We start from the raw sequence: 22,000 nt of genomic DNA, 5'->3' as shown, positions 1-22,000 counted from the left end.
ATTATTTCAGTGACCATTGTAGTTTTTTCTTTCTTTAACAGAAGGGTACCAACAATTTTGTCCACATCTGTAAATCTTCTTTAGTCATGATACAGGGTTCTTTTTATTTGGAGGATAAGGCAGACATTTTATTGTTATTCCATTCCAAATCCCATTAAAATACCAAAACTATAAATCCATCCGTCAGTAATTTCCAAATTTCCAGCCCTTTCTGTTGCGCCCAGTACTGTTAGTTCTTAAGTACTCGAAAATTGGTCACAAAAACATATTAAGTGTATTAACGTTAGAGTGTAGTATGTAGTATTATATTTGGAGGTCTGGCTCTGTTCTGTGACCTCGCCACCCTTCCATGTGGATACATAAAAAGCCGAACAGCAGCACGGCCCATTAGACAACAGAGCAGGTGTAAATGAACAGATATAATATTGATCAAGTCACAAACAATATGAAAAGGAGGACAGGGTGAAGGTGGGTTGCAAAGCACCTTGCAGTTGCACAACTATGGGTAGACTAATCCAGCTCAGTATGCCTGCAAGCTAGCCAATCAGACATGTAGAAGGACGTTATCTGAGCCATCAGCTAATGTCAGCTAGCTCTGAGATCAGCTTGATTGTAGCTGAGCTTGACTTCATGGCCTGCCTGAACTAACACCATACTGTGGTGTTTCGAAACTGGTCCCATTTTCTACAACAGTTGATCATTTCTGAACTATTTTCAGGGGAGGAATAACCTCTCTTTGGTTCTTTAGTGAGTAACGTGTGAGATTTAAGACTCAGCCAACTACAATGTGTTTTTAATGAAGAAACAGAATAACAGTTGTTTTTGAACAATAGCAGAGCTCTTTGCCATAACTTTAGCTTTGAATACCCAGAAAACACTGAATCTGTTCAGCTGTCAGCTGCATTTGGTCTCGTTGGTCTTAGAAACCTATATTCTTCTAACTGCAACCTCAGCTTCCACTTTGGTGACATCACAGTCTGACAGACTTGGCTTTCTAGCTTTTCTCAATATCCCCAGATGGGCCGATTACCCTGGAGTCTTATATTTTTGGATATGACATCATTCATAATTCATCCATCAACAGCACCTCTCATTTCCTCTCTGTCAGCCACACATTTCTCACACTTTGCCTCTCCAGCCCCTCCCCAGCTTTTCGTTCACCTCTCATACATCTGCCATGTCATCGCTTCTTTCTACGTCTCCCTTCTTTTTTCACCATTCACCTTTGCCTTCGTCTGGTGTTGTAGGTCTCTGTATGATTTATAGAGTCATTCAGTGTGGTGCCTGCTCCATTGATTGTCTATCAGAGGGAGGTGATTTGTCAGGTGGGATTATTTTATGCTTTGCCTTCTGATTAGTGACTGAAACTGCACATAAAGACATTATCTGTTCGCAGTGTCTACTGTGCAGCCTGTCACTCCATATAGATGGTCAAAAAAGAAGTGTTAGGCTGAGAAAAGCAGGCTGTAGGTGCAGTAAGTGAATTGTTTATTAAAAACTCTGTCATCTGAACTGAATATACAGTGAACCCTCGTTTATCGCGGGGGTTACGTTCCAAAAATAACCCACGATTGGCGAAATCCGCGAAGTAATCAGCTTTATTTTTTACAATTATTATACAGTACTATAGAAGGAAACCAAAGATCAAAACCTGTTTTCAAGCCAAACACATTCTGTACTGGACAGAGACGAGGGACAGAGGAGATTGATTGACAGCCAATCAGGACGCAGAACACGATGCGCGTTCATACACTGTTCAAAAAAAACGAAAAAAAAAAAAAAAAGCATAAAAAACTGCACTAAAAAAATCCGTGAAACAGCGAGGCCGCGAGAGGTGAAGCGCGTTATAACGAGGGTTCACTGTAATGCAGATCACTAACTGTTATGTAACTTATCAGTAGTGCATAGGCCTGTAAAAATCATTTAATTCAGCAAAGGTGTTACTCTGTTGTTGGCAAACTTTCAGCGCTCCTCAAAATCTGTGTGACTTGCAGATTGCAGAGTGGGAGGAGAGGCAGCTTGATGAGCAGGTCAACTTCAACAACTGCAAGATCGACCCCGCCCCGTTCCAGCTGGTGGAGCGCACATCACTGCATAAGGTCTGATTTGTAAATACAACTGTGTTCCACCTCTGTGTGGAGCTAATATCCCTGCTACTAGGAATGTGTTTTTCGAATATTTTTAAGTTGTGGGAAAATAGCAGTTGGTTTGTATTTGATCCTTCCAAAAACAAGGAATTAAAGAGTGATTTACATATGACTGAAAAGTTAAAACAGCACAGGCTGATCTGAAAGCAGAGACGATTCATAAATAGAATTTGAAAGAATAAAATAATACACTGGATTTGCTCTGCGTATATATTCATTTGAAACTGCATCATTTCTGATATTATAAATGATTTTCAAAACAGTTGTGTTCAATAACAAAGCATTTCTCGCTGGAGCAGTTAACGACAATGACATAATGTCTTGTTAAATAAACATGTATAAACAGTACAGTGCAAGATATAAATTAAATGAATAATTGCACACTCTGCAATGGCAAATAGAGTTTAGACCTCGATTTAAAACAGCTAGACTTTGGTTCAAACAGACGTTTTTCTTGCAGATACTGATTTGTTACAAATTAAAGGAAAAAGTTTCATAGTTACACATAACAAATGTTAACACTGTTTTTATGGTCATTTTGAATATGAGACTAGCAGCAAACTTGAAAAAAGTTGAGCGGTGGCATGTGAGGACACTGTGTTGCATCCTTTTGGATTTTCCTTTTGTTGTTGTTTTATTTTCTAAGAATCAATTATTTATCAATTCTTGCTTTATGCAAAGCAAAGAAGTTCCAGGACTTCAGCTTCTCAACAGTTTCAAGCCTCCTTGGTTGTATTTTTTAATTTCATGAGGAACTAAATGTTTTTTTTGTGTTTATCGGTCTGTGCTGTTTAGTTTAGTACCTGAAACTCTTGCTGTTCTGATGCTTGCAGACAGTGGTTTGGCATCGCCTTGCTGAAATAAGCAAGGTGTTTACTGAAAGGCTGCACAATTTGTTCCAAAGCCAGTATGTATTGTCCAGCATTAATGCAGCATTCACAGATGTACTCTAATGACCCTCCGATAAATATTGATGCTGCTTTTTAGCTGTGTGCTAATAGCAACCAGCATGGTTACTCTCCTCTTGTGCCTGAAGGATACCACAAGCATAATTTCCAAATGAAATGAATTAAGAAACTGGCTTTGGCTGTATGTTGTGTATGTGTACAGTTCTGCAACCTTCAGTGTATGTGGTTTTAGTGTTGCCTGCTGAGAGGCAGGGAGATGCTTAGGGGTCAGTTTTCTGTCATCTGTCTGTTATGCTTTTAGTATCTCAGTAACCGTGAAACATATTGACTTCAAACATGGAGGATAGATTCAAATTCACACTGTAGATCTGCTAAAAATCTCAGACGAGTTTGACGTGTAACGTGTTGACTACAAACATGGAGGATAGGTTTGTATTGAAGAGTACAACTGCAGTGCACAAGAACCATAGCCTTACCTCCTCTTATACTGATTTTGTCAGGCTGCCGATGTGTGGCAGGGAGCGATAGGACCCCAGTGCAGGACTCGAAAAGTGCGTTTGAACTCAAAACAGTTTTTATTGCGGAAATCTTCCAGCAAAACAATCAACAGAAAAGTAGTTGGGCTCGACAATAGCCGAGATAAATGTTCTCCGCACAGGAACCACACAACGAGAGGGAGAATGCGACAAAGCACAAGGGAAGGCTGAGGCAATATATACACACGGGATAATGAGGCCACAGGCAAACAGGTGTGAACACAACTGAAACATCACAGATAACAAGACAGAGAGATAGGAAAGGAATACAACAGGGAACAAATTAACCAATAAACAACCAAGGCACAAGGTTAAAGAACCCCTATATGTTCCAAAACCCAAAAAAACTCAAAAATCCTGAGTCCAAGTCCCAGGGACCATGTCAGGTTTAACCACCGTCATCAGTCTTTCCATCATTCGGCTGTCTCATGTCTGTATTTCCTCTGTCAGATATCTTTATCAGTATTGAATGAAATAAACTTATAAAATATTTTCATTTAATATTAACACTTAATTAACTTTTAATATTTCATTTTTTATAAAAAAATGTTAATAAAATATGAATATTTCTATGCAGTACCAATTGAACAGCAATTATTTATTGTAAAAATCTGTTTGTAAATATAAATTGTTAAGCTCAACACTTAATCACTTACTTTCATATACATGAATATACGTCCTGACAAACCTTTGAGCAGGTGGCACGTGTTCTTTGGAACACCCTTGTTTACAAATAAAATATAAATTAAATTTCAAATTTTCATTAGTCAGACCACAGGGCAGTCCATGTTAACTAAATAAATAGTTAAAACAACATATTTTTTTCCTAGCTGTTCACAGTATTTTCTGATTTATAGGTAATCAAGAGATTTCTGAACTCCCCTCTCGTAAAGACCTTTGACCCAACTGTCTGAACAAACTGCCTTTAAACAGTCCAGTGTTCTGTTATGTTCTCGAAAAGCATCTACACAAATTGTCGTACACATATACTGTAGATACAACTTTATTTGCATTTTTTTTAATTTTGCAATCTTTCCCCATTTTCACACCTGATATGTTGTCTTCATAGTGTTTTAATGAAATATGGGGTTTATTTTCAATAAAACTCTTTTGGAAAAGTCAAAATAGACAGTTTGTAGAACATTTTTGAAAATGACTATAATTTCAGAAAACTTTAAAATTTCAATTGATGTCTGTTTTGCACTGATTCATGAAATATGCAAAAGCACTCAGTCATCAAAACTTTAAGAACTGCATTAGTCGTAATGTGATTTAAGGATCAATGTGAGGCCAGTTTCATTCTCCTAATACACACAAAAGCACTTCCACTTACTTTTGGTTCAACTATGACAAGTAGAAGGTCTCAAACGAGGCAAGAGACCAAACACACCTGACACACACTGAAGTTCTTCCCCACTGAGTGACTCAGCATAAAGAAAGCTCTTTGGACCCTGAATTCATCAATTTCCATACTGCAACACACACACACACACACACACACACACACACACACACACACACACACACACACACACACACACACTCTTACACATGTTACTCTAGCATTAGCACCCCAGTAAACCCACACTTTAGCATGGAAACACTCTCTTTCTACCATGCATACACACAAACCGTGGCTTGGCAGCAGCTGTGGCCGTCCCTAATGTCCTCCATACATAATGCTGCCTCTCTCTCTCTCTCTCTCTCTCTCTCTCACCCTTTGGGCTCTGTGTGAATACTCTTTAAACATTTAAGAGAGGAATCCTGCACCAATCTATCTCTCTCCCCTCCCTCCACTGTTCACTGCCAAAAGCTAATACCACGCACAATCTCCTTCAGCATATTAAACACCGCCACTGCTGATGCTGTACACAAGTGTGTGTGTGTGTGTGCATGCGTGCGTGTGGTTATTCTCTCTCTGGCTTTCGTTTATCCCAAGCTGTTTATTGTTGCTGTTGCATGTTTGTTTGCAGGCCATTTTGTAATGGACAAATCTGTTTCTTGGAATATTTGCATGACAATATGTTCTTCAAGTCTCCGTTGGTCTGGGATTTGGTCCACTGTCAGTTCATTTGAGGTATCAGCTAACAGAGCTCAAAGCAACCCACACTTTCAGTATTTTCTTGAAAGGGAATAACTCGTGAAGCCTGCCATCTCTCCAAAGTTTTAGTAAGGAACTATTGAAAGAAGTGCTAAATCCACAGTGAACCTCCAGGAAAGCCTGAGTGCTGTTGAATGGACGCATGATCTTTCACTAGGATTACTGTTTGACCATGGTACTGTACAAAGTTTGTGTCGTTGTTCCAAACCCTTCATGTTGTAACTCTGCTTAGCCAGATGCCTTTCTACATTTTTATGGGGTGCCTATTTGTAGCATTTATTGTCACTTGAAAGTTTTCATTTTAAGAAATTCTGCCGAATTTAACTTTCAAAAACGATGTCCCAGACTGATGAATTCACAGTCCTTACTGTCAACACACATTTTTAGAAGGTGTTTTTGGGGAAACCCCCTGCTGAATAGATTAACAATAATTGAAAAGGTTTGTATTTTGGCTGTAAACTAAAAAAGAGGAAGTCTGTGTCAGCATTTAAAAGGGTTTCTGCAAAACTTTAGGAAATTCCAGAGAGTGGTGAAAAATGGATAAGGTGAACAAGGGAATATTTGGCATCGACTTGTCAAATATTGACAGTGTGATCTAAAATGTCCTATTTGGAATAAAATTACTTTCTTATCTAAAAAAAAAAAACATTAAGTTGATCAGAAATGCTGCAAATGATATTTGGTGATGAATTCCATTGTTGTAATACATCATTTGTGATTTTTAATGGCCCATTTTCAGCAGCCATCAGTCATATGTTACAGCGGCACATCGGGTGACTGAATGCAAGTTTATTTATGCTCTTCATTCATATTAGAACATCTGAAACATTCTCTGTGTTTATTAAAGAAGCAAAGGAATATTTTCAAACTTTGAGAGTATGTTTGATCAAAGCACCAAAGGTTTTCTACAGCCACGTGGACGACTCCCTACTGGTACTGGTTTGTAATGGTACCAGTGAAGTGGTGCCAGTAGAGTATCAGCAAAGAATCTGTTTCCCAAACTAGAGAGTCTGAAGTCCCCTTGCTCAGAGATGCATGTTGGTCTCTCACTTTTCTTTCTGTTCTGGTCAGAGCCACTTTGCACTGCTCTGTGGGAGTAGTAAACCCATTTGCATGAAGTATTTTTATTTTTTTTTTGTCAATTTCCCACATGGATGAGGCTTCTTCTTTTGGTTTTTTTTTAAGTGCATGAGTTTAAACAAAAAAAAGCCATTTCACAAATTCTTCAAGCCAAATGCATTCTTCAATCAGTGTCACAGTTTTTAGACGTGCTCACATGTAGGATCCACTTGCATTCTGTGTTACACTGTGACTTTAGAACACTGGAGTGGTGGCTATTGAAATTTTACATGTGTACGCCAGCATAGATAGACCAGTAAAAAATAAATCATATCATTTGCAATCAATTAAATATAATATTAATTATGACAACAAGCTTTGTTAGTGATCTTACATTTTTGAATGGAAGTGTAGTGTCTCCCAATCAGCTAATTAATTAGTGGTGTTAATTAATGAATGACTTAATTAATATACTAAAAATTAATATACTAGTTTCAGATCTACCTCATCATAAATAGATTGGTATTTAAATTGCACTTTTCTGTTCTTACTGAGTACCAAAGCACTACACTATGAGCTCCAATTACACTTTTACTCACACAAATTTATTCAATGCACTTTAAGCACTTTTTATGTGTCACTCACACGGGTGCATTGGTGACAATTTGGGGTTAATTTAGGTACATTTTGACCGGAAAAGCTGGATATGAAACCACAGACATTCCAGTTAATGAACAACACGCTCTACTGTCTGAGCCGTAGCGTAGCTTGGTGGTTGAAAACCGACCGTTGTGAGTCATAGTTTTAGACTCCTGTAGCGGTTGTGCTTCACTGTGTTAGGACTACATTTCTCATGATTCCCATTCAGCAGTGCAGCAGGTTACACTTCTGATTAAAGAGGATGAACACCAGATGTGACTCTCTTGGCATGCTGGAGGCTGCTAATCAAATTACTTTGCTGCTGATCAATTGATTGTAAAATGTTATTTGCTGCCCCTTTAATCAGTGAATAACAGTTTAAATAGATGTGAATGGGCTGACGTGGGATTGAGCTGATCCTGAGGAAGCTGTTACATTACGCTGGACGCAGCCTAAAAAACATTAAACAATCTTCTCCTTGGCACAGCTTCTGTTTACTTGGCACAGTGGGATCCATTTCAAACATCCCAAAATCCCATTCTGGCTTAGGAGAAAGTTCCATTAAATACTAAAAGGGTCCAGTACAAAACGTTCAGCTGGCATTAATCCTGTAACCTTTCTCATCCGCTCACTGAAGTTTTTTTTGACCTCTCACTCTTTGCTTTTAGCTGCACACGGCCACACTCCTCCACTGTAACTCTAGTACTGCAGATAAGATAAAATGAAATTTTAATGATCCCCGTGGGGAAAGCAAGTCATTGCTTGAACAAATACAGTAACAGGGCAGAGAGTGTAAATAGAGCAAAATAGGATCATAGAAACATATGCAAAGTAGAAATGTAAGAATAATGATGTTAAGAGAAAACAATGAAAACCTTTGTATCTTACTATTGAAACACTTTTTTTTTTTTTTTTTTTTTTTTTTAAGAGCCAAATAATACAAAAAGATAATCCAAACCAGTTAGTATCCATTATGTATCAGTTATGGAAGCTTGTTTCTGCCACTGAAAATAAAAAACAAACCTTTTTTTGCCATCCGTAATTCAAAGTTTCAGGAATCTTACTAAATCAAATGAAAATAACTAAAAATTCAGAAAATAACGAAAATGTTAAATGAAAAATGTTTTTCCATTGGCAGAAACAACCTCATAATTAGAGCAAACTTGAGCATTTATGTGGAGCCATGTTTGTGTAAATCTGATGAAGTCCTCTTCTTGCAGATGTGTATTGGCCTCCACAAACTTTCAAAGGGGGGGAAAAATTGGTCCAGCTGCCAGATTAACAGAATGGATTTTAGAGTAATTTGATTGAAAACAGCTGCCTGCCACATCTTACTGGTATATTTATCAACAACACATCTCTTACAAAAGCAGGTTAAAATGCTTTCAGCATCTCAGGGGAACTGCAAAGTCGGATCATAACTTTCTGTAGGCCATTCGCTATAGCTAAGAAAAAATCATTATAGCAGTTTTAATCCTCAGTAATACTGTGTTAGGACTACACAATACTGGCCTGATTATGGCCCATCCTTGACAATGTAGGGTGTTAGCTGGGGTCTGGAACCAAAATGGGAGGTGTGTTCAACTTTCTCACAATAGACAAAGTGATGCTGAATCTGGAACACCTCCACAAAGGTTACAATTATACAGGTTATATATAAACTTCTGTGATGGTTTTCTATATGTCTCAGTTGTGTACAACCATAAACATGGCAAATCAAAGAGGAATGTTGTTGCTTATGTAACTGAGTGGAACTGTGGAAATGGAGTAAAGTATCACACGCATTTCCTGGAAACTGCTATCTAGCTCCTCTGATTAAGGAGCGAGGTGTAGTCCGTCATGTCTCTCATTCATGGAAAGGCAAGACTTTCTCACTCCATAACTGCGTGATCTGATACAGTGACCATAACAGACTAAAATATAATGTAATCTGAGCCAGAAAAAACCCAGACAAAAGAAAAATGTCTGTTTCTACAGTTTGTGGTAATTATCTGGCCTCTTCCTGTAATTGTAGGACACATTTATGTAGATCTACAATCTTCTCTCCTGTTGTTTTCATCAGCATACACAGCATACGCCTTCAGTTATTTTGTATTATGTAAGCAGGTTTTTACAACTTCCGTTTTTAAGCATCTCATGCCCTCCCATATTTCCCAAAGTAATACTATCCCATTTAGCTGAAATTTGACTAGTTGAATGAATCCAGTGTGAATGAAATTGTTATTTTTAGATAATTAAAGTCAGTGGTGCATTTCCCAAACGGAGCTTGATTTTCTCTTTTAGGTAAGAAGCCAGCACACTACTTTCTCTGGTTTGTACTAACAATCCTCCTCCACTGTTTTCCTGCAGACCCACACCATCTTCTCCCTGCTGGGCCTCGACCACGCCTACGTCACCAGCATCGGACGCCTTATCGGCGTGGTTTCCCTCAAAGAAGTAAGGGTCTCTTTATAATTGTTAATGGTTTCATACCTCATGAACTTAGAACATGAACATTTCCACAGACAGCATGTTCACCGCTTTCATAACTGTAAAATCACTGTCAATATCATCAGGAGTGCTGTCACCATGCTGTACACACACACAGACGTTCAGTCATCATTAATGATTCCTCCTCCTGCTGCCTGTTATGTACTGTGACAGACTAAAGGCTGCTTAATATTGCTGTCTCCATCTATTGTCACTCTGTCTGTGCTGTGCCCCCCTCCCTCTCTTTCCATCTCTCCTGCCTCACAAACAACTGAAAACCCCTCACTCTCTGTGAATTGGCCAGGAAGTGGAGAGAGGATTGTTGCTAAGTGCAGTGCTGCTTGCCTGTCCCTGACATTTAGGCTTTTTTGTTCTGCGTTCCACCAGCGACATAAAATAAAAACCCAGCCAAGGCAGATAAAGCCCATCCTCTCCCAGTCTGCCTGTCTGTCACACAGAGACACTGTTATATCACAGCCTCTGGTCCATATGGATGGCAAGAGATCAGACTCAAGAGACTGTGGAGAACCATAACAAACTTTCACATGACTGCACTGTGTTTAACAGATTTAATAATATAAATAATATGATCAGATTATTTAAAAAAAAAAACGTTTTCCTGTTTCAGTAAATTGCATTCTATGCTTTGCTCTCTCCACCAAAAGATTGGTTGCTTTGTGCCTTTACATAAAGACGGAGTAAACTCTAGCTATCAAGAAAGCAAGTCAAAGCAGTTAGCTTAAAGAATGATTAGCTGAAAAATATCTTAAAGTCGCAAATAAACAGTTGAAATAGCAAGTAAGAGATCTACCACAGAAACGTAGTTAAGAGCAGCAAATGTCTGCTTCAGATACACTGCTGAAATAGATAAAATTGGCAGATAAACAGTTGAAATACCAAAATGTAGCAAAATACTATTTTAATTATTTCTGATGTGAAGCTTGTTAGAGTACGTTATGTTTATAGAATAATTATGAACTTCAGCTTAACAAGTTCAAAACTTAATGTGTTCTATATCATCATGGACAACATGTTTGAACTTCTAATTGATGATCAGTTCAACAAGTTGAAATAAGAAGCTGCAGATCTCACCTTTGCAGGTAATGGCAATGGAAACGGCAATTTTATTTTATTTATATATGTATATATGTATATATATATGTATGTATATATATATGTATGTATATATATATGTATGTATATATGTATGTGTATATATATATATGTATGTATATATATCACATTTCATTACATGTAAACTCAATGTGCTTAAAATAGAAACACAGAAAATAAAACCATAAAAACCTGTTTACAAAGGTTTACAGTGCCTTAGGGCAGTGAAAACAGCAAAGTTTAATAAAACAAAGTAAAGCAAGACAAAAAAACAAAGCAAAACAAAAACCCCACATATTTAATGTAGGCCTGTTTGAATAAAAAAGTTTTTTTGAGTCTGTTTTTAAATGTATGCACCGTTGTCAGGTCAGTTTGTTCCAAAGGACAAGACCACAATAACTGAAAGCCCCTTCAGCACACTTAGGTCTGATTCTGGGAACATTTAAAAGATCCGCACCTGATGACCTGAGAGATCTGACTGGGTTGTAGACAGTGAGCAAGTCAGAGCTTTGTAAACTAATAAAAGTATTTTAAAGGTAATTCTGTATTGCACTGGGAGCCAATAAAGTGATCTCAGTTGTGGGGTAGTAAAATTTTCATGTACCTGTAAGGACTCTGGCTTCTGCAGTTTGAATGAGCTAGGGTCACTCTAATGATTATTTGGATAATCTGGCAATAAAATAATCTGCTTCATGTGAACACATGGACCAGTTTCTCAGAGTCAGTGTGAGATAGGATATATTATGATTCTTTATGACAGTACCAAGTGGGATCATGTAAAGGTTAAAAAGTAATGGACCAAGGACAGACCCTTGAGGAACCTCTGGTTGAATTTTTATTTGTGCAGATCTAAAACTCTTAATTGAAACATAAAACCAACTTGACCTGTTAAACCAATTGAGTCATGAAGCCTTTAAATTAGGATGTCATAGTCAACAGTGTAGAAAGCAGCAGTGAGATCAAGAAGAACTGAATCCATTTTGTTTCTCTTTTTTTTAGCTAGCAGTAGTTTTTACATTGAAACAGTGATGCTTGGAGCAGGATGCAGATCATCCCTCTAGTGTTATCTCTACTGGTGGAGTGGGTGGGGCACCAGTGGCTTTCAGATAGTACAAAAGTGATGTGTGCATCTTAGTGTTTTCAGCAGCACGGTCTGCATATAACACAGCCTGAAATCAAAGTTCATTTGCTCTGCCTTATCAAAATTTTCTTTGTGTCATTTTGTTTGACCAGATAAAGACCTTTTAGGTTATACCTATAATATGTAGTATTACTGTCCAGACCATTGGGATTAGGAGCTTAAAAGCATTAAATTGTGGTGTGAACTTCACTATAGCGTTACACACCTGGATTTAAGCACTTACTGCCTTCTTTTCTAACCATCTTATCTTTCTTCATCCAGCTCCGTAAAGCCATTGAGGGCTCAGTGACTGTGAAAGGTGTGAAGGTGCGCCCCCCTCTGGCCAGTTTCCGAGACAGCGGCACGAGCAGCAGCGAGAATGAAACCACTGAGCTCCACAAGCTGTGGGACCGCCACAAGAGCATGTCGCTGCCACGCGAAAGCACCCCCTCTGAGTCCGAAGAGAAGTCCCAGTAAGGGGAAAGTCAATGAGGAAGAAGAGGAGCAGGAGGAAGATGAAGCAATGCGGTCTTTAATCTCCCAAAGCTACAAACATGCAAAAATCCTCAGGGCTCAGGATCAATATCTAATTCTGAAAAGAGTTCTACTGCTAGGCCAGCCTCCTCTTCATCTCTCACCTCGCCTGCTCCTTCCTTCTTTGCCAACTCCTGTTTTTCCCAGACCACTGAGTGTTTTCTCCAGGAGCCTTGCACTGACCCAGGGAGACACTCCACAGGAGTGAAACAAAACCTGTGCCCTGCTCTCCATTTACCCTTGGGAACCCACAACAGAGCAAATGTGGATTAGGGTTACTGGGACTGGGTTAAACATTATTTAAAGGGATTTTTTTTTTTTTTTTTTTTAGCATACTTTGTTTATCTTGTGTATCTTTTGATTTGGGATCAAAGGTTTGACCTGCAGAAATAATCTTTTGAATGAGTCTTCCAGTTAAGTAGAGAAATTCAACAGTGGTGACAAGGAAGAATACTGTAATGTATGCATGTGTCCTTTGAAAGTGTGTGTGTATGAAATAAGAAAATGTGAGTGTGCATGAAGAGGGAGGTAGCAAAACGACTATATCCTATAGGATTTTTTTTATTGTCATATTTCGGTCTTTGTTTTTCTGCTTGAATGATTTTCTGTCTGATCAGGTGGTCTGGGTCTGACTGGAATTTGCCATTTCTTTATAAATTACACTACAGTTTGTCCAGTAGAAGACTCATAAGGGGACAGATGCCTTAGCTTTCTGTGTTTTCTTCTTTCCATTCCCCCTCTTTTCCTCCTCACTACGAGTCTTAATGGTCAGGTTGAGAGCACAGCCTATGCAAGCAGACATGCCTGTTGGCAGTGACAGAGTCACCTGTAGCCCTTTTCATAATGTCCTCTCATATTGTAGCCACAGCCTTCACAGACACATAGAGACACACATCTACATGTTACAGCGATGCACTCGGCGAGTCAAGGTTTTCTGCTTATCTAAATATAGCTTTTAATAAGCGTTCCAGAGAGGGTTGGGGCGGATGGAGAGGGCAGGAAGCAAGTAAGGGAGGGAGGAAGAGCATGGAGCAAATGGATGGGTGAAAGAATGAAGCCATCATTACCTAACCAGCTGCTCTGTGCCCTCTCAGCCATCTGCCTTTGATCACCATGTAAGTTTGTATCAGAGACATACACACCAACAGATAGACAGCGCAGTGGTCCACAATGGGAAGAATGACCACCAGTGCTTTGAGGGAAATGATGAACCATATAGTGAAGTTAAGAGGTACAGTATAAAACGGCTAAAGAGAGAGTATTCACAGATGTGGTTTCTTCATTCAAAATTCAGCTAGTTTACCAATGTCATCGCTGCAGCTGCTACCCAACTTCATCAGCATTCGAGTTTGGATCAAAAAGTTCTGAGTACACCTCGCCTTACCTGATTTAAATTTGGCTGATCTCACCTTCAAGGTTATCTTCTCGGGAACCACTGGACCATTTTCACCATTTTTAGTGGAGGTCTCCTTATGTCCTCTTGCACTTGATCTGCTGAAGTGACTGCTCTCCAAAATGGCAGTCCTTCAACTCAATTTTATTTTATTTTTTTCTGATACGAACAAAGTCACAGGGAAGAAAATCTGACGAGTGGTCCAGGTGCTGAGCAAAGGTTGCATTATGTGGCCAGAAAACTCTTTCTCGGTGTACTCTAACACAAGATGGAACGCTGGCACAAGCCACAGTTCAGATTGATTACTATGAATGTTTAACCTCACACGCTCAGGAATGTTAGCCTCACCCTCACCATTCACAGTGTCAGACCCGCTGGATGTTTGGATAAAATTACTTGTATTCTTGCAGTCTCGCTCCTCCCCTTACACACTGCCTTCCAGCTGGGAAACTGTGGACTTCCACTGAAAACGGATCGGTCATAGCTGGTGAGCCACATGGCATTCGAGTCAATTTGAAGCAGAAGTTGCTTAATGTGTTAATATGGGGTCAATAGTGACATCACAGTGAGCACATTGCAAGTGGACAGAGCAGGACTTCCAAGATGTGATCCAAAAATAGCAGCTGTGCTAGAAACTGTCCGGAGACACCCGAGAAGATGGTTTTTGGACATGTGAGCTGCCTAATTTAAAACAGGTTAGGATTTGGACTTTTATGGACCTGTTCTGAGAACGTTGATCATTCCTCGTGTTAAATCGAAAACCTGAAGCACTGATGTTTTAACTGCAGCATGGATTAGATTTCTGACACGATAAATAACGTAAAGTACTTTGTATTTAATAATTCATGTCTGCCATAATGCTCCAGGCTCAGCTGCTCATCAACAGTAAAACATTGATCTGGTTTCCCTTGCCTCCAACCCCCATCTTTCCCTTATTTTTATTACTTATTTTGACTACTGACAAAAATCCTTTATAAACACTTCTTTTTTTTTTTTTCTTTTTTTTTTTTTAATGACACCCACTACTTCCTGCTGAATTTGCCAGAATGCCTTAAAATGAACTCATACACACAGACAGACACACACACACAAACACACACACCAACCTTCACTTCTGTGTGCGATGCATTGCATGGATTTTATTTTGTCGGGCGGCATCTTGTCTTGCTGCGCCCCGTCTGAGTTTAAAATGCACACACTGACATAGCGGCATGCCTTTGCATGAGAGAGAGTGCATGTGGGGTGAGATTTATCTGATCATAACGCACCAAAAAAGCAAAAGTCTGACAGAAATGAATATGGATCAAGTGTAAGAGGTTTGCCATCATGTGCCTGTGATTTTGTTATCTTCAATGGCATCTTCCACTCATCCAGCAAACTTTATTCATTGCCTGATTTTAAGCCGGAGTATTGGATGTTTGGTTTAGCACATTTCTACTTAAAGATTAATATATTTAATGTCATTCCTGTAATATAAAATCATAATTTAATGTCTCAACCAATCATAACTTGTTGGAAGGAAATTCGGGCTTGTTATATATTTGTTGCATTATGTTGATTTTTAAAGTTGATTTCTTTTTTATGCGCATTTTAACATGATGTCTGATACGTTTGTGATATTATAGACGTTTGTAAAATGCAAATAACATTAACTGGGCGAAGGCTCACGCCGCCTGCCAGATTGGGGGGGGGTGAAAGAAATGTAATCATGAAGCCATGAGAAGTTAATGTGGACGGGACCAGCATGTGGTCTGCTGTTGACATGTTTCAAAAGTGCCTCCTCTTCTTTATCAGTGGGAATAAGCGATCTACACTCGGGTGAGTGCACGGTGCAGGTTCTCTGGTCGTGTACACACACAGACACGTAAATACAGTGTGGGAGTGGGTGAGGTTTCAGAGCAGTGTGCAGTTATCACCATGGAAACCTGCCCCCTGCCCAGCCCCCGTTACAGCTTGCCCGAGGGACTGACCGAGATCCACTAATTTGGTTCTGTTCATTTGTTTGCGCTTTTCATCGATTTTCATTATTCTGCCTCCCGCCGCAGCCTTCCTCGTCTCTGCTGATATTTTCACTATGTTTCATCTCATTTGTTAGCAGGCAGACACAGGCCGAGCTACATGCATATTTATTAGTCTGCGTTAATCAGAGTAGAAGTTGTACTTTTCTTTTTCCCCCTCCTTTTTTTTTTTTTTTTGCTGGATGATCTACTTGTGGTTAATCAATTTGTGCAATAACAGTCGTTCATCTCACTTTTTAACTCCGTTTGAATCCATGACATAAATGAGAGATAACCTTATTTTTGTAAAGAAATCTGAAAAGTGTAAAAACATGTATGTATAGGAGGACAAGCTTCACTCACATGGATTCTTGTTTGTGTGAGATGAAGTGATGATGGAATTTAGGGCTGTCCTGAAACTGACACAAACATCCAGAATCTTCCATGTTCTTGCTCCATGATGCCGATGTGGAGCTGTTTAAATCTTAACATCCACTGAGTCACTGAGGACTTGTCTAGGGCTAGGGTTGGGTTTTGTTGGGTTTTAGCCGCATGCTAAAAAAAATGCTACATTTCAAATGACGTTTTGGCACTAGAGTTTTTTGTTACAAGCTTTTGCATTTGGGTGTTTTCAAACAAGCAAAAAGTATAAAATGAGGTGGATGTTAACCAAACCCTATCCCTAGATGGCTCACAAATGACCTTGTAGATGTTTATTCCTGGTTAAAGCACTGGTCATGTGATCGCTGTAATGTCAGGCAACATGTGAACTGGAAATACATCAGAATAAGGGAGATTTTGCTTTGGAAAAGAAATGATGGTTTAAAGCAAAGGTTTCCCAGAGCCCACAATAAAATCTCACTAGAATCTGCATTGAAATATTTAAGTAACTGTTTACACCTTTAGGTCTTCCAAGGAAAATGGTTTTTGACACTATATTTGGCTTCTGGGAAACCTTCACCCTAAACCCTGCTGCCGCTGTCATACAACCACCTACCCCAACCACAGCCTGATAAAACAGACTCAGGGGAAAGTCAGTTTTATCATGCTCCCCTCTGTCCTCTGCTTCAGTGTGAGAGGCTTTGATAAGACCACATTCCCCTATCAGCTGATGAGGGTAATCTTTTATCCACTCCTAAGGGACTGTACATACTGGAGGCCTCTACTATGGCAAACCCCGGAGGGCCAAACCAGACTGAGCTGAACAAAATCCAGACCTATTTTTCGCACCGAAAAAATGAAACATTGTTTTTGTATATCAGCTATGAATAAATGAGATTTTAACAAACATGTTTTGTTGGAGAGTTCTTTCTGTCTCTAAATGTTCATCTCCTAGGATTTCTGCAGCTGCACTTCTTTGCTGTCTGCCCTCTTTCCTCCCCTCAGCGACAGCTGGGAAGCACCTGGAATGTTGTTTTTGTCTTTGGCTAATACTCCCAGTGGGGAGGCACACAGCAATGCCACTATAATGTTTAAAATGGTTCTCTCTGTCCCAAATCTTTTTAAAGCTCTGAGAGTTATAGACTTCACACAGAGCTTTTTCTGAACTCTTTCGGTCAAGGGAGAGGTCCTACAAGAAACCTCACTCCCGGTCTATCCATGTTCCTGCTTCAAAATCCTATCAGTACCAATCTACCTCACTGCAAAGGGATTGTCTCTCATGGAAGAAAGAAACTTTTTACAGTGTGTATCTATATTGTTGTTGGGTTTTTTTGTATTGTTTTTTTCCTGAATGATATATATATATATATATATATATATATATATATATATATATATATATATATTTGCATACTCTCTCCACATGACCCATAGGCCCCACAATGGGGCACAGGGCCCACTAGAAGACGTTGGTCCCTCAGGCCACCCTCATGAAGTCTATTTCTGATTGTTTGGTCAGAGACAGTCACAAAATGACCTCCAGTGTCCTGCTGGCAGTCATTTTGTAGCTCTGGCAGTGCTCATCCTGTTCCTCCTTGAACCAAGGAGCAGATACCGGTCCTGTTGATGGGTTAAAGACCTTCTACAGCCCTGTCCAGCTCTCCTAGAGTCTCCTGGAATCTTATTATACCTATTGCATTTGCTTTTAATTCCTGTTAATAGATTTGGGAGATGGATAGAGGAGAGGAAAGTGGCTCTGTCCAGCAACAATCCCAAAAATCTGGAAATGCCAATGATTCAGCCTTCCTCCTCAATACAGCTACTAAAGAGTTGTAAACATGACATAACCAAAGATATTAAACTGGGACAAGTGAGTCAGTTCTAGTAGCGCAGCTCTAAACTGAACTAACAGCTTTCTAGCTTTGCTTTTCCAGCTTTGTTGGAACAGTTGGCACAAAAATGAACAGACAACATGCACTTTTCTTCTGTTCTTTCCTGCCCTCTCCTTCTGGTGCTTCCACATTCACAATTTGCAAACACACAGACATTGTTTCCTCATTCTGTTGTTTTGGTGTGAAAAGAGAGAAGAGCATCTGGACTGTAATGGATGGGGAGTACAGTGCTAAAAGCTTAATGAGCTCAGCGAGTTCATTGGTTAAGTAGGCTGCAGCTCTGTTTCTTACTGAGTTCTCTAGAGAGACTTGGGCTTGCTTACGTGTGTGTGTGTGTTTGTGGAGATCATGCTATGCATTTTTTTTTAATCCCTGTGTGGCTCCCAATAATTTGTAAGGCACTGACTGCAACTGTAGCCATGATGGAGAGACCAAAAGGTTGAGAAGGAGTTACAGTAGATGAAAAAAGCAAAGCATGCAATATTTCCTCTCATTAAACACCAATCAATTGGGTAAGAATTGCTTGGGCAACGTGCCATATATCAAATGCACTTGTTCCCCCCTCCCCCCCCAAAATTGAAAAATTGCCATAAACAGGTCTGTCTGGTTCCCACACATTTCAACAGTGTCGGAGATTCTTGTCACACCTGGAGACTGATCGATGTCATTGATCATATGATTTGCAGTCAGCTGTACTCTGTATGTTGTGTGTAAGAAGATTAATATAATCCAAAGCACAGTAGAAGCATTTTATTGCTTTTGCAGTTCTAAAATTGAATGAAACTGGTGTTGGAAAATGTGTTTTCTCACCAAGTTCTGAAGTTCCCCTCAGTTTCTCTCAGATCTGCTGAACTATTTAACTTCTTTTACCTTTCTGGTTTTGCTTTTGGACCCTACTATATGTTACCTTCAGAGTAACAACTGACAAATGTGGGAGCGACCTATTTCACTCAGTGGAGGCAAAAGTAAACCTTAAATGACCATGAACAAGTTAATATGTTGTTGTTTAAAGTTCCATGTAAATGAAGTTCCTTATTCTTCTGGCTTCTCATTGTCTGTTGTCTGTACTCTATACCACAGTGAAACTATCATGGGTAAGATAAACAGATTCTGAAATAGACCCACTATTAAGGTAGAAATACTGGTGATGGTTAGGTTTGTGAGTCAGGGATCCTGGTAAGCAAGAGCAAGCAGATGTTCTCAGAGCTGATACTGCTAACGGTCACCCTGTTAGTCAAGAAGAGAAACACAGTGAGCTTAATTCCACTCAGAAGCACCCATTTGCTCTCTGATCTGTACACAACCCAACAACTATTAGACATTTTTGTACAAATGCATATTTATTGCATGTCCTAGACTTAGATAACAAATATTTGCTGTAGTTAAATTGAATACTTTTCTTAATTTACACAACATGGAAAAACATATTAATTACATTGTTCAAAAACAAGGATTACTGAAGTCAGCCATGAAGTTTTTAACAGTGTACATCATTTTTAGAACAAAGACACTCAAAGCAGTTTGAAACTTAACATAACCAAATTATAATTCTATAGATTTGTCATGTTTTCACTGCAGGAATTCTTCTGGAGGACTAAACCATATCTATAAAACTGCATAGTAAGATCAGCAGGTTAGCAGAGTAGCAGCAGCAGCACAGAGTGCTCTGTCTTTGTATTCATAGGATGCAGAGCAGAGAGACTCAGCATTAAGCTGAAGGTCACATGTGTTTTGGAAGCATTATGAGATCAGTACACACTGCAGTGATGCCCATGAAACTAAGCTGAAGTGTAAAAATGCAAAATGTACACAGCTGGACTGATCAGAAGAGGAGTTCAGTGTTCTGTCAAACATGTGTGAGCCAGATCACTAGTGTCTGAACCTCTGTCTGAAAGTACTGTCCCTGCAGCTTCCACTGCTCCTAGCAGCATGTTTGTTCACTGTGCTTCAACAAAACAACATAGAGGCACAGAAGACAAGCTTTGTGTTTTATGTTAAGTATTTTTGTGATCAAAAATAACACGGTGAAAACAGGCTGTGCTTTATCTGACTAATATCCATGGGGCAGAGAATGATGGACTTCGGTGGGCTTTCGGTTCCTGAAACTAAACGTGTTGGGTACTTTTGTTGGGAAAGCAAAGTAACATAATATGTGGAGATACAAATTCCTACAAATCTATCCCCTTGGCTTACTCCCTGTACATTGGGGGGTTTACCAGTGGATGAGAAGGTTGTTTCCCTGTGCCTTCAGGCCAGGGAACACGGGCTCTGTCATTTGTGTTTATGCGCTGAACAACAGTTCAGACTACTGAGCCTTCTTGGAGTGGCTGGGTGGGGTGCTCCATCCAGTGACGCTGTCATCCTACTGGGAGACTTCAATGCTCACATGGGCAATAACAGTGAGACCTGGAGAGACGTGACTGGGGGGAGTGGCCTACCTGATCTGAACCCGAGGGGTGTGATGTTACTGGACTTCTGTGCAAATCACAGTTTGTCCATAACGAACACCATGTTTGAACATAAGAATGTCCATAAGTGCACGTAGCACCAGGACATCCTGGGTTTGCAGGTCAATGATCAATTTTATAATCGTATCATCAGATCTGCAGGCATATGTTCTGGTTTTTGGGTGAAGAGTGGAGCTGAGCTGTCAACTGATCACCACCTGGTGGTGAGTTGGATCAGGTGGTGTAGGAGGATGCCTGACAGACCTGCCACACCTAAACATGTAGTGAGTGTGTGCTAAGAACACCTGGCAAAGGCCCCAGTCCATGAGATCTTCAACTCTCACCTCTGGCAGAACTTCAACAGCATTCTGAGAGAGGCAGAGGACATTGAGTCCAAATGTCCACACCTCTATTGTTGAGGTCACCACACAGAGCTACAGCTGCAAGGTGGGTGGTACCTCTTGTGGGGGTAATCACCGAACCAGATGGTGGGCACGGGAGGTGAAGGGAGCCATCAAGCTGAAGAAGGAGTACTGTCGAGCTTGGTTAGCCTGTGAAACTTTGGAGGCAACAGGTGGTTCCCTTTTTTAAGAAGGGTGACCAGAGCATGTGCTCCAACTGCAGGGGGATCCAGGGTGCTGGAAAGCAGAGGTCATCCATTAGTCGAACCTCAGATTCAGGAGGAATAATGTGGTTTTCTTCCTTGTCATGGATCGCTGCACCAGCTCAGATGATATTCAAGCGTGTGTGGGAGTTTGCCCATCCAGTCTACATGTGTTTTGTGGACTTGGAGAAGGCATTTGACCATGTCCCTCATGGTATCCTGTGGGGGGTCCTGCAGAAGTATGAGGTGTCTGGTCTATTGTTATAAGCCAGTCAGTTCCTGTACAACGGCAGCAAGAGCATGGTCCATATTACTGGCAATAAGTCAAACTTGTTTCCAGTGTGTGTTCTGATTCTGTTCAGAATTTAAAGACTTCTGCCATAGTGTCCTCAGAATCTCATCTCTGCTTTTTGTGGATGATGTGGTCCTGTTGGCTTCATTAGGTGGTGGCCTCCAGCTTGCACTGGTGCATTTCACAGCCGAGTGTGAACCGGTGGATTTGGGAATAAGTACCTCCATGTCTGAGGCCATGGTTCTCAGCTGGAAAAGAGTGGAGTGCCCGCTCGAGTCAAGGGCGAGTTGCTGTCCCAAGTGGAGGATTTTAAATATCTCTGTCTCTTGTTCACAACTGAAGGAAGAGGGGAGCGGGAGCTTAACCAA

At 40.0% G+C, this 22,000-nt stretch overlaps 1 protein-coding gene across 1 annotated transcript in view; it reads left to right on the top strand.

The window, feature by feature from the left end:
* Positions 1 to 13,509, top strand: part of clcn2b (chloride channel, voltage-sensitive 2b) — a 197,950-nt gene extending 184,441 nt beyond the window's left edge. Inside the window, exons 22-24 of the mRNA XM_030744507.1 lie at positions 1,995 to 2,099; positions 9,740 to 9,826; positions 12,375 to 13,509. Coding sequence (XP_030600367.1) covers positions 1,995 to 2,099; positions 9,740 to 9,826; positions 12,375 to 12,569 — 387 coding nt within the window. The 3' untranslated portion in view covers positions 12,570 to 13,509. The remainder of the gene's footprint in view (positions 1 to 1,994; positions 2,100 to 9,739; positions 9,827 to 12,374) is intronic.
* Positions 13,510 to 22,000: the final 8,491 nt, after the last annotated feature.

This window comes from Archocentrus centrarchus, chromosome 13, assembly GCF_007364275.1.
Source record: "Archocentrus centrarchus isolate MPI-CPG fArcCen1 chromosome 13, fArcCen1, whole genome shotgun sequence".
NCBI lineage: Eukaryota > Metazoa > Chordata > Actinopteri > Cichliformes > Cichlidae > Archocentrus > Archocentrus centrarchus.
The sequence above is the reverse complement of the archived record's forward strand: the minus strand, read 5'-3'. Positions and strand labels throughout refer to the sequence as shown.